At 36.0% G+C, this 13,104-nt stretch overlaps 1 protein-coding gene across 4 annotated transcripts in view; it reads left to right on the top strand.

Annotated features, from left to right (window-relative positions):
- The window catches only part of BTBD10 (BTB domain containing 10), a 115,462-nt gene that overhangs the window by 30,239 nt on the left and 72,119 nt on the right, over positions 1 to 13,104 (top strand). The window contains exon 1 of one of the 4 annotated variants that reach the window (XM_066365692.1): positions 10,506 to 10,618. The exons of 1 other annotated variant lie outside the window; for it this stretch is intronic. Coding sequence is in view for 1 of the 3 variants with exons in the window: in XM_066365682.1 (XP_066221779.1) it covers positions 10,709 to 10,833 (125 nt within the window). In the remaining 2 variants the exon portion in view is untranslated. Of the gene's footprint in view, positions 1 to 10,505; positions 10,619 to 10,692; positions 10,834 to 11,862; positions 11,887 to 13,104 lie in introns of those variants that run through there. 2 more of the 4 variants (XM_066365682.1, XM_066365696.1) reach the window with 2 other exon arrangements.

A 13,104-nucleotide genomic window follows, 5' to 3' on the forward strand; every position in this document is an offset into this window, starting at 1 on the left:
TCACGTATCAGATTTTGAAGGAACTTTTTATGGTAAGGAGTTTAGATAGAGGAATGAAAAGCCATTAAAAGTTTTTAAAAAGAGAATTCTTATGACAGCAGAGCAAATATAGAATTGAATGGGGGTGGTAAAGAGGTCAACCAGGAGGCTTATTGATAGCTGTTAAGGGTTTTAAATGAAGGCAGTATAGCCTTATGAATGGAAAGGGAAAGCAGGAGTCAAAAGAAAATTTTGAAGTAGATTTGATACAGGGAAATGAGAAGTCAAGGATGACTTCAAGGTGAAGTAATGATGCAAGAACTATCCAGGTAGGAGAGAGAGACAGGGTGAAGTGGCATATGAAACCCTTTTTCCCTTAGTAGAGTGAGGTATTTTTAGAACAGGAACAGTGTCCTACTTGCTTCAGCATCTTGTAAATTGCTTGACATATTGTATTAGGTGTTCAGTAAGTGCTTGAATGAGTGAATGAATGAATGAAATAGGATAAATTTAATGTCTAGTATGGCGCATAGAGTAAAATAGAAGAGATCATTAGACATTTCAAAGTAGTATATATTATGTGATTTGCCTTTTATGAATTTGTGCTTATAGCAGTAGTTTATTGATAACATTTAAAATTCACTAACATGTATTAGCAAACACAAGCATATTTTTTCCAGATACCACAGACTTTAATTTCGCTTGTACTAGTTGGGGTACTCTTGGGAGTGAGGAGTGGGGAGAAAGCTTTCACATGGTGATAACCAAATTTTATTGACAAGTGAAATAGATATATGATTTTCCGATTGATTTTTTTATAGCCTTTGTTTGAACATTCTTTACTTTCTTGTGGCTGGCTGTAAAATACATACTTGTTAATTTCATTAAGATTGATTAGGAAGACATATTGGAATTTCCCTGCTGCTAGATAAAGGCCACCCACTGTTTTGTGTTGGAAAATGTGAATCAATTTACCTTACCCATTCCTTGTGGTTATATTTTTGTAGTCATTGCATCCCATGCTTTTAGGATCCTTCTTCCCTCAATGGACATTTTGTGGCTATCCTATCCACAGGATGTGTCTTATAGTTATGGGTTAATAAGACAAAAAACTGCTCTTGCAAAGGAATGTTAATATCTGAAATAACTTACTGGAAGACCTATGAAGGAGAAAATGCTCTCTCATTCTACAGAATCTACTAAGCCTCTCTACATTTTTCTTTTCCTTCCTTATAATTTTCCCCTACTACAGCTAGTGCTCGACTTACAACCACGATTGGTTCCGACAGACCAGTCGTAACACGATTTGGTTGTAAGTTGAGTAATCAATCATGTAAGTTGAGTAGGCTATATGTACAGTACTGTGAAATGATGTTATAAAAATCTTTAAGTCAAAGACAAAGACAATTTCCTCTTGGTAGACATCTTGGGAAGGGTTTGCTGAAAAATATCCAAGACACAAAACATAAATTGCTGTACAGAGTCTGGGATAACAGTTGAAATGGTGCATGTGGAGATGGTAGTGCTGCTGGAAGCTGGTCCGCACTGTCCTATGCCCAGCTAGGCAATGCTTGCGCTGCCAGACAAGGAGCAGTCATGGCTAGTGATTGTGGTCGTAAAGTAAAATGGTAGTAAGTTGCATAGGTCGTAAGTTGATTAATACCTGTATTCTGTTTACCTTTTGTGTCTCTTGTTCTGTGACTACATTTTTCTATCTGACTTTCTCCTTTGTCTCTAATTTTTTCTTTCTCACCCTTCTCTTCTGCCTCATCTCTTGAGTACCAATAATTAGCTATAATATTTAGTTGGTTTGTTTTTAAAACCAACTAAAGGAAAGAAGTGAGGAAGAGTTGTGCATAAAATTAAAAGGGAACCCAGAATTGAAAAAAGTAAAAGGGAACCCAGAATTGTTTTAAAACCAACGTATTTTTAAAAGTTTAGTAAATATATTTTTATAATTAAAAATTCAAATAAGTTGAGGATTTTGGTTTTCAAAGTTTTATAGGTTTTACATTCATCTAATATGTGATTGATTTTCAGTTATTCAGCAATCCTTAAGGATATAGTTTTCTAGGATCATTCAGCAAATAAACTGTATGGCATTTATTTGGATTTTGAATTCGCATTATGCAATTCTCCCCTTTTCTCTTTTCTATTATTTTTATTTCACTCATTGACCTACCTACTTATTAACATATTTATTATATTACAATCACTTATAAAATTTTCAGTTGTTTTAGGAAAAACATACTAAGCAACTATAAGGAAAAAAGTATAAACATTGCAAAATAGTTTCTTTAAAATGCAAGCGTTTCTTTTAATGAGTTCTGAGATAGACTTAAAATTTTAATGAGTTTATCTTTGGCATTTTTTGTGTGTGAAAATGTACTGGAATACTTTATAAAACTCAGGAAGGTATAGTCTTTTTTCAATTCTGGGTTCCCTTTTACTTTTATGCACAACTCTTCCTCACTTCCTTCTATAAAAGCCAGCTTGGAAAAGTTTATAGAAAGTATACAGGAATAGGAGTGGGTGTCCGGAAACCTAGGTTCTAGTCTGACTTAATACGTATAACTTTCTTCAAATTGTTTAAGTACATATGGGGTTTTTTTGTTTTCTTTTTGTTTTGTGTTTGCATTCTCTAAAAGTCAAATCTGACCTACTATTTCCAAACAAAATACTCTAGGCTGAGCATTTTTCAAGATCAAGACTATATCATAAATTCTCATTGTTTTTTATAATCCTGTCATTTTATAAGCATTGTGATCTTTGGCAATATTAACTAAACTTCCGAGACTGTTTTCTGTTCAGTACATAAGATTATAATGGTTACCTTGTAAGGTGATTGTGAAGATTAAATTGGCAAGTGAATATACTTTAAAGTGATTAGTCCAGGTATTCTGTAAAGCTATTAAGTGAATTTTCTTACAATTTCATTTGACTGTTGTAGAAATAAGTCTCAAACCTCATATATGAAAGGGCATAAAGTATATAAATCATATTGATAAAATATTTTTGTGGGAGTTGCACTGTAAGGAAATATCAGGATGCTTATAATTACATACTTTTATTTTTGGGCAAAATATTAAGTTTCTATTCAAGGTCTTTAATTTGGTTAAAGAAATAACAGTATTTGTATTTGGTCTTACTAGAAGCTTTGTTAAGCATCCTAAACTTTTAGAAATTAAGCAGTATATTCCAAGTAAAATTTTGTCTGAAAGAATTATTTTCTGGAATTGTTTTTACTTTTTTGGGGTACTATATTGATGTTTGGAAACATGGGATGCCCAGATTGCATAGTGGTAGCAAATGTAATAGAAGAATTAAATGAGAAGTACCTAAAAAGACTGATATTTATTTTAATTTAATTTGTGGTATTTTGTATGTCTAATATTTTTAATCCTGTTCATCACTTTTTTAAAAATATCACAGTAATATCAGAAAGTATCTAAAATTCTGTGACTTTTATTCTGCATGGAATAGACTGAAAGGTCAACACTACTTTTTTGTGTAGGTTATGGGTGCTACAGGTGTGTATTCAGAGCAGTAGTGTGAGAAAGTTTGAAGTGGGATGGCAGGACGGCCTCATCCTATGACAGTAACTCCAGTGATCCATAGAATTGGGATGGGAAATTTCATAGTAGATCTTGTAAACTTTATAAACATTCAAGGTAGGTAGAAAATATGTATTTCACATATCAAAACTCTGATAAAATTGACTTTTGTGAAGTACCAAACTGCATTTGGTTGTGGCAAGTCCTGTCAGAGGATGGAGTTTACAAAATACTATAAATGTTTGTATTTCTCCTTAAATAACTTTTAGAAAAACAATTCTTTTAACTTTCTTATATTTGTATTTATTTAAATTCTTACTTGTTTGTAAATAATGTTAAAACCTTTTAAAGGTAACCCCATGAATAAGTGCGATATTTAATTTAATTGGGAACTCTGGCAGGACAGTTTAGTTCTTTGTATTTAAAATTCTTCATTTGAATTTATTTTATTTTCTAACTATATTGTGTATAGATTATACATGATAATTAATAGGCTCTTGTTTGTTTTTGCCTCCATACATTTTTAACTATGTCAGTTTATATTGTGCTATCATCCTGATACTAATGGAAAAATCAGTCTTTCTGCAATGACTCTGGTTCATTTAAAATTGGTGTATTAAATAATTTATTTCTTTTTTTTTGTATTTTTTTTTGTATTTTTCTGAAGTTGGAAACGGGGAGGCAGTCAGACAGACTCCCACATGTGCCCAACCGAGATCCACCCGGCATGCCCACCAGGGGGCGATGCTTTGCTCATCCGGGGCATCGCTCCGCTGCAACCAGAGCCATTTCAGTGCCTGAGGCAGAGGCCACGGAGCCATCCCCAGCGCCCGGGCCAACTTTGCTCCAATGGAGCCTTGGCTGCGGGAGGCGAAGAGAGAGACAGAGAGGAAGGAGAGGGGGAGGGGTGGAGAAGCAGATGGGCGCTTCTCCTGTGTCCCCTGGCCAGGAATCAAACCCGGGACTCCTGCACTCCAGGCCGACGCTCTACCACTAAGCCAACCTGCCGGGGCTTAAATAAATACTTTATTTCTAAAGTTTCTGCCCATTTATACTTTTTAAATCTTTCACTTAGTGCTGTGTGGCTTAATAAGGAACACCTCATTTAGAACACTTTATGACCTGATAATTTTTAAGGTGTTAATTAGCAGCTCATAAACCTCACATATTGCAGGTATGTGAGCATGTTTTCATAGAGTATTATGCTCTATAAATATTTATTTACTTAGGGGTATTGAACATTAACTTACATTACTGTAAAATTCTCCTGATACTGATAACTAATATCAGCTTTCTTGAAAAAGAATTTAAAAATGCTGTGATGTTGTAATCTTTTTTAATTTTAAAGAAATAATTCAGGTACTTTTAAACTGTATGCTGTAGCTAGAAAATATGAGTGGCCTGTACTAAGTCTCCTGAAAAGATGTCTACCTCTATTGTAGACTTCTAATGTGGTAAGATCTAAAATGAAAATGTTAAGTTGACTTTATTAATTTATAAGTACACATCAATGTCATGAGTGTTTTGTTCATTTTTTCATGTGTGTGTGTGTGTGTGTGTGTGTGTGTGTTCCTTCAATTGGTGGCTCTAGTTATTTATCGTTGTCCTGCTTACATGGATAATTATTTTGTCTGAAATTAAAGAGACTGGTTTTATTTCATTAAGTGTGGGGCTATATTTTTATCTATTATGTTTTATATCTTTTCTGGTGAATTGTATGTTTTCTTTCCTAGTTCTTAATGTTTTTCTGCTGATATACAATAATAGTACATTATATATGAAATGGTAACGGTGAAAAAAAGCTGTTTGCTTTACAGAAGCTACAGGCATACAATGGGAAAAACTTAAAAAAAAACTATTTTTTCATTGCTGTTATTTCTTTTTTTTTTTTGTATTTTCTGAAGCTGGAAACGGGGAGAGACAGTCAGACAGACTCCCGCATGTGCCTGATCGGGATCCACCCGGCACGCCCACCAGGGGGCGACGCTCTGCCCACCAGGGGGCGATGCTCTGCCCCTCTGGGGCGTCTCTCTGTTGCAACCAGTGCCACTCTAGCGCCTAGGGCAGAGGCCAAGGAGCCATCCCCAGTGCCTGGGCCATCTTTGCTCCAATGGAGCCTCGCTTCGGGAGGGGAAGAGAGAGACAGAGGAAGGAGAGGGGGAGGGGTGAAGAAGCAGATGGGCGCTTCTCCTGTGTGCCCTGGCCGGGAATCAAAGCCGGTACTTATGCACGCCAGGCTGACGCTCTACCACTGAGCCAACTGGCCAGGGCCTCATTGCTGTTATTTCATTGCTCTTGATATCTGTATTGGTAACATTTGGTTCTCTTTTTAAGTAGATTGCTGCATTATTGCTTGTTTAAGTTAAAATATTAGAGATAAATAGAAAATAAATATAAATACATGTTTTTAAAAATGAAAATATCATAAAATCCTTTGAGCTTATTTTAACCTCATTTGTGGAAAATCTGCCCAGAGGAAAACAGCTTACTTTTAGGGACCTCTTGTTCTTTGTACTTAGAAATATATTTAGGAGACTTTAAAAAATATACAGTTTATCTTTTTAAAAATGGTATTTTTGAGTTGATACTAAATTAATTGACTGAGCTGTTTTACAATCAGCAAGTATTGTTGAGAACTTGTGCTCAGTTCAAGAGTGATTCAGAAGTTTATCATCATATCATCATGGGATGCTTTAATTACCACATATCGAACAATTAGAGCACAGTAGGACACTAAACTATGGTAGTGAGTTATAGTAAAGTAAGAGTTCAGAGAAGGAATCAGTGTTGGCGTGAGTTGGTGAAAATGAAACTTGAGATAATCCTTTGGATGATTAGGTAGATGGAGGACATTCCTGCCAGGGACCTTCTGGTGGTTGTTTGACTGGATTTGAAGGGGGAGCTCTCTGAATAGTATTACTTGTCTCCATTTGACAGATGAAAAGAATGAGCTTAATACACTTGCCCAAGGCCATTCACCTTGTCAGTAGCAGAGCTAGGATTTGTAAACTCTAAAATAACTTAGTATGGTACATTATAAATACATATAAAGTATATAAAACAGGTATAATGAACCCCTATGTACCCACCCACCCAGCATGCCGAGCTTTAAGTTATCAATTCATGGCCGATATTGTTTCACCTATGCACCTATGCTTCTACTTGCTCTCATCCTTTCTTCTTCTTCTTCTTCTTCTTCTTTTTTTTTTTTTTGATCTCATGTATTTTATTTAGGGATGTTTGAGTAAAAGAAAACTATGTAAACACTGGCTTAAGTTTGGGGTTTATTTTTCTTGTACATAAGAAATGCACCGGTAGGCAATGTCTGATGTAGATTTAGTAGTTTAAGGATGTTAGGGTCAAAAATCTTTGATTTTCTTGGCTTTTCTTCATGATCACGAGATGGCTTACTGTAGTTTCAGCTATCATGTTCACCTTTCAGACCAGGAGGAAGAAGAAGGTAGAAGGGGACGGGGACAGTGGGAAAGGGATTTTATTTATATCAGGTAATTAAATTTCTCAGTAATTTCTACATGACACCTTGTTGGGCAGATAAAATGTATTATGCTCACTTTGTTAAAAATGGCGCTGCCCATGTGAGGCCATCGCCCAGGTGATATTAATGTGTGTTGAGAATCCTTGTAGCCTGGAGCTTGGTTTTGGGATTAAGCCTTTCCCACCCTTTTTGATGTGGGGTGGTACAATCCAATCATGCCTCAGAGAAGTGACTTTGTATTAGAGACTTCCCTATTTTGTATATTGGATTAGAGGTTGTGAAGCTACAATATAAAATGGGGGCAGAACGAGAGTTTGCTCTCTTGGTTCCTGGGATGATTAGCATGAGAGAGCAGAGGGAGCAGAGCAGAGAGCAAAAAGAGGCCATGTGGCCAGGAGAAGCAGCCAAGATGGCGGAGTGCTGAGTGAGATGCCAGTTTGTGCAGAGTTTGTATCTGGGATAAGGAAGGAGATGGGGAACTGAGGAGAATAAGGCTGGTGAGTTAGAAACCTTTGATTCTAGGAAACTTGGATAAGTCAGTGGCTTTGTGAGCACTGAATGTGAGTGGGTTTTGGAGCCCAGTGTATGTTTTTACTTGCCCGCCGGGTGCAAGCTAGAATTAAAGACTATGGCCCACCAGTTTGTGGCTCCGTTGTTTCTTTACCGATTGTCCGAATCCAATGTGAACCTGTATGGGCCGGGCTGCTGTGATAGTGGCCGTGGCTTCTGGCTTTACACACCTGTTTATAAATCATTGGGTAGAACTATATCATATGGTCATCTCTAGATAAGCAAGGCTGAGAAATATAGGTGGGCACATTGCCACCTCAAATAGAATTGGAAATTTAAATTTACTAAAAGTAAATGTCTCAGTCTGTTCAGGTATACTGTTACAACAGTATACAATAGACTGGGTGGTTTATAAACAACAGAAATATATTTCACCTGATTCTGGAGGCTGGGAAGTCCATTATTAAGGTGCTGGTATATTCCATATCTGGTAAGGGCTCACTTCCTGGTTCTGATAGCCCTCTTTTTGCTGTGTCCTCACATGGAGGAAAAGGATAGGGATCTCTTTGGGTCTCTTTTATAAAGGTACTGATCTCAATCAGGAGGACTCTGCGTTTATGACCTAATCATCTCATAACCAAGTGTCCTTACATTGGGGGGATGCGTTTCAACATACGACTTTTTGGGGATACAAACCTTGTCTTTAGCAGTAAAGAAATGAGTACTTTATTGATTCAGTTTTTTGTAATTAATCTAAAAATCTTTTTAAAGTTTGTTCTAGTCACAATTTAGAATAGCAGCCCCTTTCCTTCCATCATTTTCATTTGATTGCCCACCCCCACCTTTCATATGGGCAAGGAGAAAAATAAATTTATTGGGCCCTGGCCAGTGGTTCAGTGGTAAGCATCGACCAAGCATGTGGAAAGCCCACGTTTGATTCCTGGTCAGGGCACCCAAGATAAGCAACCATCTGCTTCTTTTTTTTTTTCTTTAATGTAATTTAATTTAATTTTTATTTATTCATTTTTTAGAAAGGAGAGAGAGAGGAGAGAGAGAGAGACAGAGAGAAGGGGAGGGAGGAACGGGAAGCATCAACTCCCATATGTGCCTTGACCAGGCAAGGCCAGGGTTTCAAACCAGCGACCTCAGCATTTCCAGGTCAATGCTTTATCCACTGCGCCACCACAGGTCAGGCAACCATCTGCTTTTTCATCTCTTCCCCTCCCCTTCTCTCTCTCTGTCTCTTTTCCCTTACCACAGCCATTGCTCAATTGATTTGAGTTTGTTGGCCCCGGGCACTGGGGATGGCTCCATGGAACCTCTGCCTTAGGCGCTAAAAATAGCTCGGTTGCGAGTATGGGCCCAGATGGGGGTCTCTAGGTGGATCCCGGTCAAGATGCACGCAGGAGTCTGTCTCTCCTTCTTCCCTCCTCTCACTTAAAAAAAAAAGGAAATTTAAAAAAATTGTTGAATTATAAAAGTAACACTAATAGTCACTATATTATGTGTGCATCATTTAGGTTTAAGAGTTTGGTGGGCACTGCCTTATGATTTCTCTTTCATCATATAAAACTTTAATGTACTTTCTTTTCTGAACTTTATTTTGAGTATAAATTTGATATGTACAATACTGTGATATAAAAGGCAAGGCAAAACTGAAAGCTAATCTGGACATGGATGGACTTCAGGGTATCTGTGATTCCTTTTACAAGTGCATACAAATGAATTACATAATTAAGGCCCTGGCCAGTTGGCTCAGTAGTAGAGCGTTGGCCCCATGTGTGGAAGTCCTGGGTTTGATTCCTGGTCAGGGCACACAGGAGAAGCAACCATCTGCCTCCCTTGCCCCCCATCTCTCTCTTTCTCTTTCTCTTCACCTCCTGCAGCCATGGCTTGAATAATTAGAGCAAAGTTGGCCCCAGGCGCTGAGGATGGCTCCATGGCCTTGCCTCAGGCACTAAAATATCTCGGTTGCCCAGCAATGGAGCAGCAGCTCAGAGGGTCAGAGTATCGCCTGGTAGGGGGCTTGCCAGGTGGATCCTGGTTGGGCACACATGGAAGCCTGTCTCTGCCTCCCTGCCTCTCTCTTGAGAAATAAAGAAAGAAAGAAAGAATTACATAGTTAAAAAGTTACTTACTAAACTTTGTTTCTGTCTCAGTAGTTTTATAGTTAATATTTGTATAGAGGAATTTGGTAGTTTACTGAAAGGTTAAAGATCGTTTCAGGCGAAATATATTTGGCCTGAATTACGACAACTTTCTTTGAGAGACATTTTTGCTATTTAAAAAGGAAAAAGAGCACCCTTTCTGTATAATTAATATTAAAATACTCAGATGGACAGTATGCTAAAAGCTCTTGAATATATGAATTGGGTCGAATCTGACTATTTAAAACTCAGGTCCGCAGTCTGCTCAAGTTACTAAAGATAAATGCATCATACATTGAATATCAGACTTTGCCGCAAGGTTTCATTTGCACATTGAAATATACGCATGCTCACTTCTTCTGAGACTGCATGAAGATTGAGCTTTCCATTTTCCCTGTTAAGTCACGTCGTAGTCCCAGAAACAGTTTAGAAATGGAAAAGTTTTGTTGTTTCAGAGTAGTTCTTGAGTGGATTCTTACAGCACAAATAATATTTTCTCTTTGGTTTTAAAGAGGTTTATTGCCCAGAATGGGTACACAATAAAATATTGAAAGAAAAAAAGAAAGTTATCTGCCTCCTAGTTTTTTAAAACCTGGCAAGCTGGCAGAGCTAGAATTAGCTTTACAGATGGCATTTTGCAACATATCTACATATCACTAAGCTCTCATCTCCTGAGTTTTCTTCAGCCTGTCTATCATTTACAATAGCCAATCACTACACAGTGATGGGGAAATGGGATGACCACAGTTCACAGGATGCTGTTTGGTTAGAAACGTCACTGCTGCACAACCCACGGCTGAGTCAGTGTCTGAGAAAATGAACTGAATTAATATATAGAGGAGGTTGTACCGCTGAACGTTTAAAGCCTAAATAAACCACAATAGCATTAATATACAGTAGAGGAAAGAAAGCCAAAGGAAGTCTGTGGACAGGTGAGGTAGGGGGAGACTGGGAAATTTTCTGATTATTCAGAGGAATCTTGAAGATGATGGAAATATCAGATGTGCTAAAGTTTCTTAGTAATGCCCAAGGATGCTGACCTGGCTTTCAGTGCTGCATTGTTTGAAAAGGCAGAGTCCCTTTATACTCTGATTTCAAAATTTTTTTCTTGTTTTTGTGTGTCTGCCCTGGCGTGTACTAAAGTAAGGTGTGTATTCATTTATTACGTGATATTGCTGGGTTACAGTTCTATATATGTATGTATGTATATGAGTGAGATTGAGAGGTGTTTGGCCTTTGTTTATTATGCTCATTTTTATTTCTGGGTGGAAAAGGTGGTATGTCTTCATGGTCAGTTTAAAGTTATTTAAAACAAATGTGTATATTTTTTTGATGAGTTTGAGTCTTTGTCTTTTATTTTGTTTAAAGTCTTAATAAAATCTTAATGTAACTTGAGAATACATTGTTTCATATTTTTAATGAATATCAAAAATATTATTTAAGGAAATACTAATTTTGAAATATTTTTTATATATTTGAAAAAGTTGTAGATAGAGAAATAGAGTAATTGAAGTAATTTCCTAAAGAAGAAGGTTAATGTATTTTTACTTTTGGATAAATTAGGATTAGTTGAACCACTTATATGTAGTAGTATTTATAGAACCAAATGTATTTGAATGATAAAGTCTTAATTGGTTAAAATATCTTTTGTTTTTTGATTTATAGGACATACAGACTTTGAATAGATGATCTAGATATTGTCACTGAAAGAGGAATCAGATAAGTTTTTGCATTACTGCAAATTGACCTTCAACCAGACAAAATGTCTAAATTAAGATAATTATTCTTGCTATGAGATTTTAAATATTAACAGATGACATTACTTTATTAGGAAGTTTTAGCACAATTTAAGATATTCTGACTGGGTGTTATTTTAAATCTTCATTTTACCCGTATTCTACAATCCTTCAGTTTGTAGGGATATTTGGGGATATACAATTAAAAATTACTTTTTAAAAAATGTACTTAAATATTAAACAGTTCATAGCTATATCCTTTTCTTGAAATGTCAGGAAGTTCTTGTGATTTTCCCCATTAAATTTCTAGAAGTTCGAATGGTTATCTTGGTGGTTGTCATGGCTTATTTATATAGTTAGACTAACCAGTATTATCTATTATAGGCTTTCTTTTGTAGTTTGGTTTCCAGAAATGTTTTTCTCATCTTGTTTGAGTAATAGAGTTAAGAAGCAGAAATCTCAAGGTAGACCTTTTTCCTTGTATTTTATAGAGCATTTTCCTTTGGTTCTGCTGATTCTTTTAAAATAATAATGCTTGTGTTGTGAAAATGATACATATTTATTACATAAACTTGATAAATACAGAAAAGCACATAAAAAATAAAATGTTATCTTAAGATCAAAGAAGAATACTTGAAATATTTTTGCATATAACCTTTCTTTTTCAGTGTATATATAAAAGTATAAAATCACATAATGTGTACTTAAAATGATTTTGGGATATTATAGGCACTGTTATATAACTCATACATTGAAAACAACTTAATCATGAACATTCCCTATGTTATGAAAGTTTTATATAGCATAATTCTTAAGAATTGCATAGTGTTTTTATGAACATCTATTTTATAATTTATTTGACCAATCATAGTTGTTCTGATTATTTATTTTAAAGACTTTATTCAAATTTCAGTGAAGAGAGAGAGAGAAGGAGGGAGAGAGAGAGAGAGAGAGAGAAAGAGAAGGAGGGGGAGCAGTAAGCATCAACTCCCATATGTGCCTTGACTAGGCAAGCCTGGAGTTTCGAACCAGTGGCCTCAGTGTTCCAGGTCAATGCTTTATCCCACTGCGCCACTACGGGTCAGACTGTTTTGATTCTTGATGAGAATAAGATCAGCATGATTCCACAATATAAGTTTCTCCAAAAAGGAAGAATAATTTAAGGAGTTAAGTAAAAATGTAATTGATATTTTTCAGACGGAAAAACATCCTTAGTATTATTACACAACGAACTCTTCAGAGATATACACATTACTTTAAAACAAAGCAGAAGCTAAGACTGCCACAGTAAAACATAAAAAAATAAATTTTTTTTAGAATCAGGTAAATGAGCTGAGACTTTAAAAAAATACTAAGATCAGCCAAAAAGATTTCTTATACTACATTTAAAAAGGTAACCAAGGAAAATGTAATAATAGTGATTGGCATTAAGGGAAGAAAAAAAATCTTATTTAGGAAGAGTAAACCACCATCACCAACACCAACACCACCACCACCACCACCACCAACAGTGATGACAAAGGAAATGTTACTAGGAAGCACATAAAACTAACATGGGTATGGAGATAAAATGCATCTGGTTAAATGAGTCGTCTTCTGAGCAAGTTGAAACATCTTATAAAACGTGCTGCCTGCAAAAATCTTAAAATTATTTGTATAATTTATGGTCTTAAAAGGTTTTG

Source organism: Saccopteryx leptura, chromosome 1 (genome assembly GCF_036850995.1).
Source record: "Saccopteryx leptura isolate mSacLep1 chromosome 1, mSacLep1_pri_phased_curated, whole genome shotgun sequence".
Classification (NCBI taxonomy): Eukaryota; Metazoa; Chordata; class Mammalia; order Chiroptera; family Emballonuridae; genus Saccopteryx; species Saccopteryx leptura.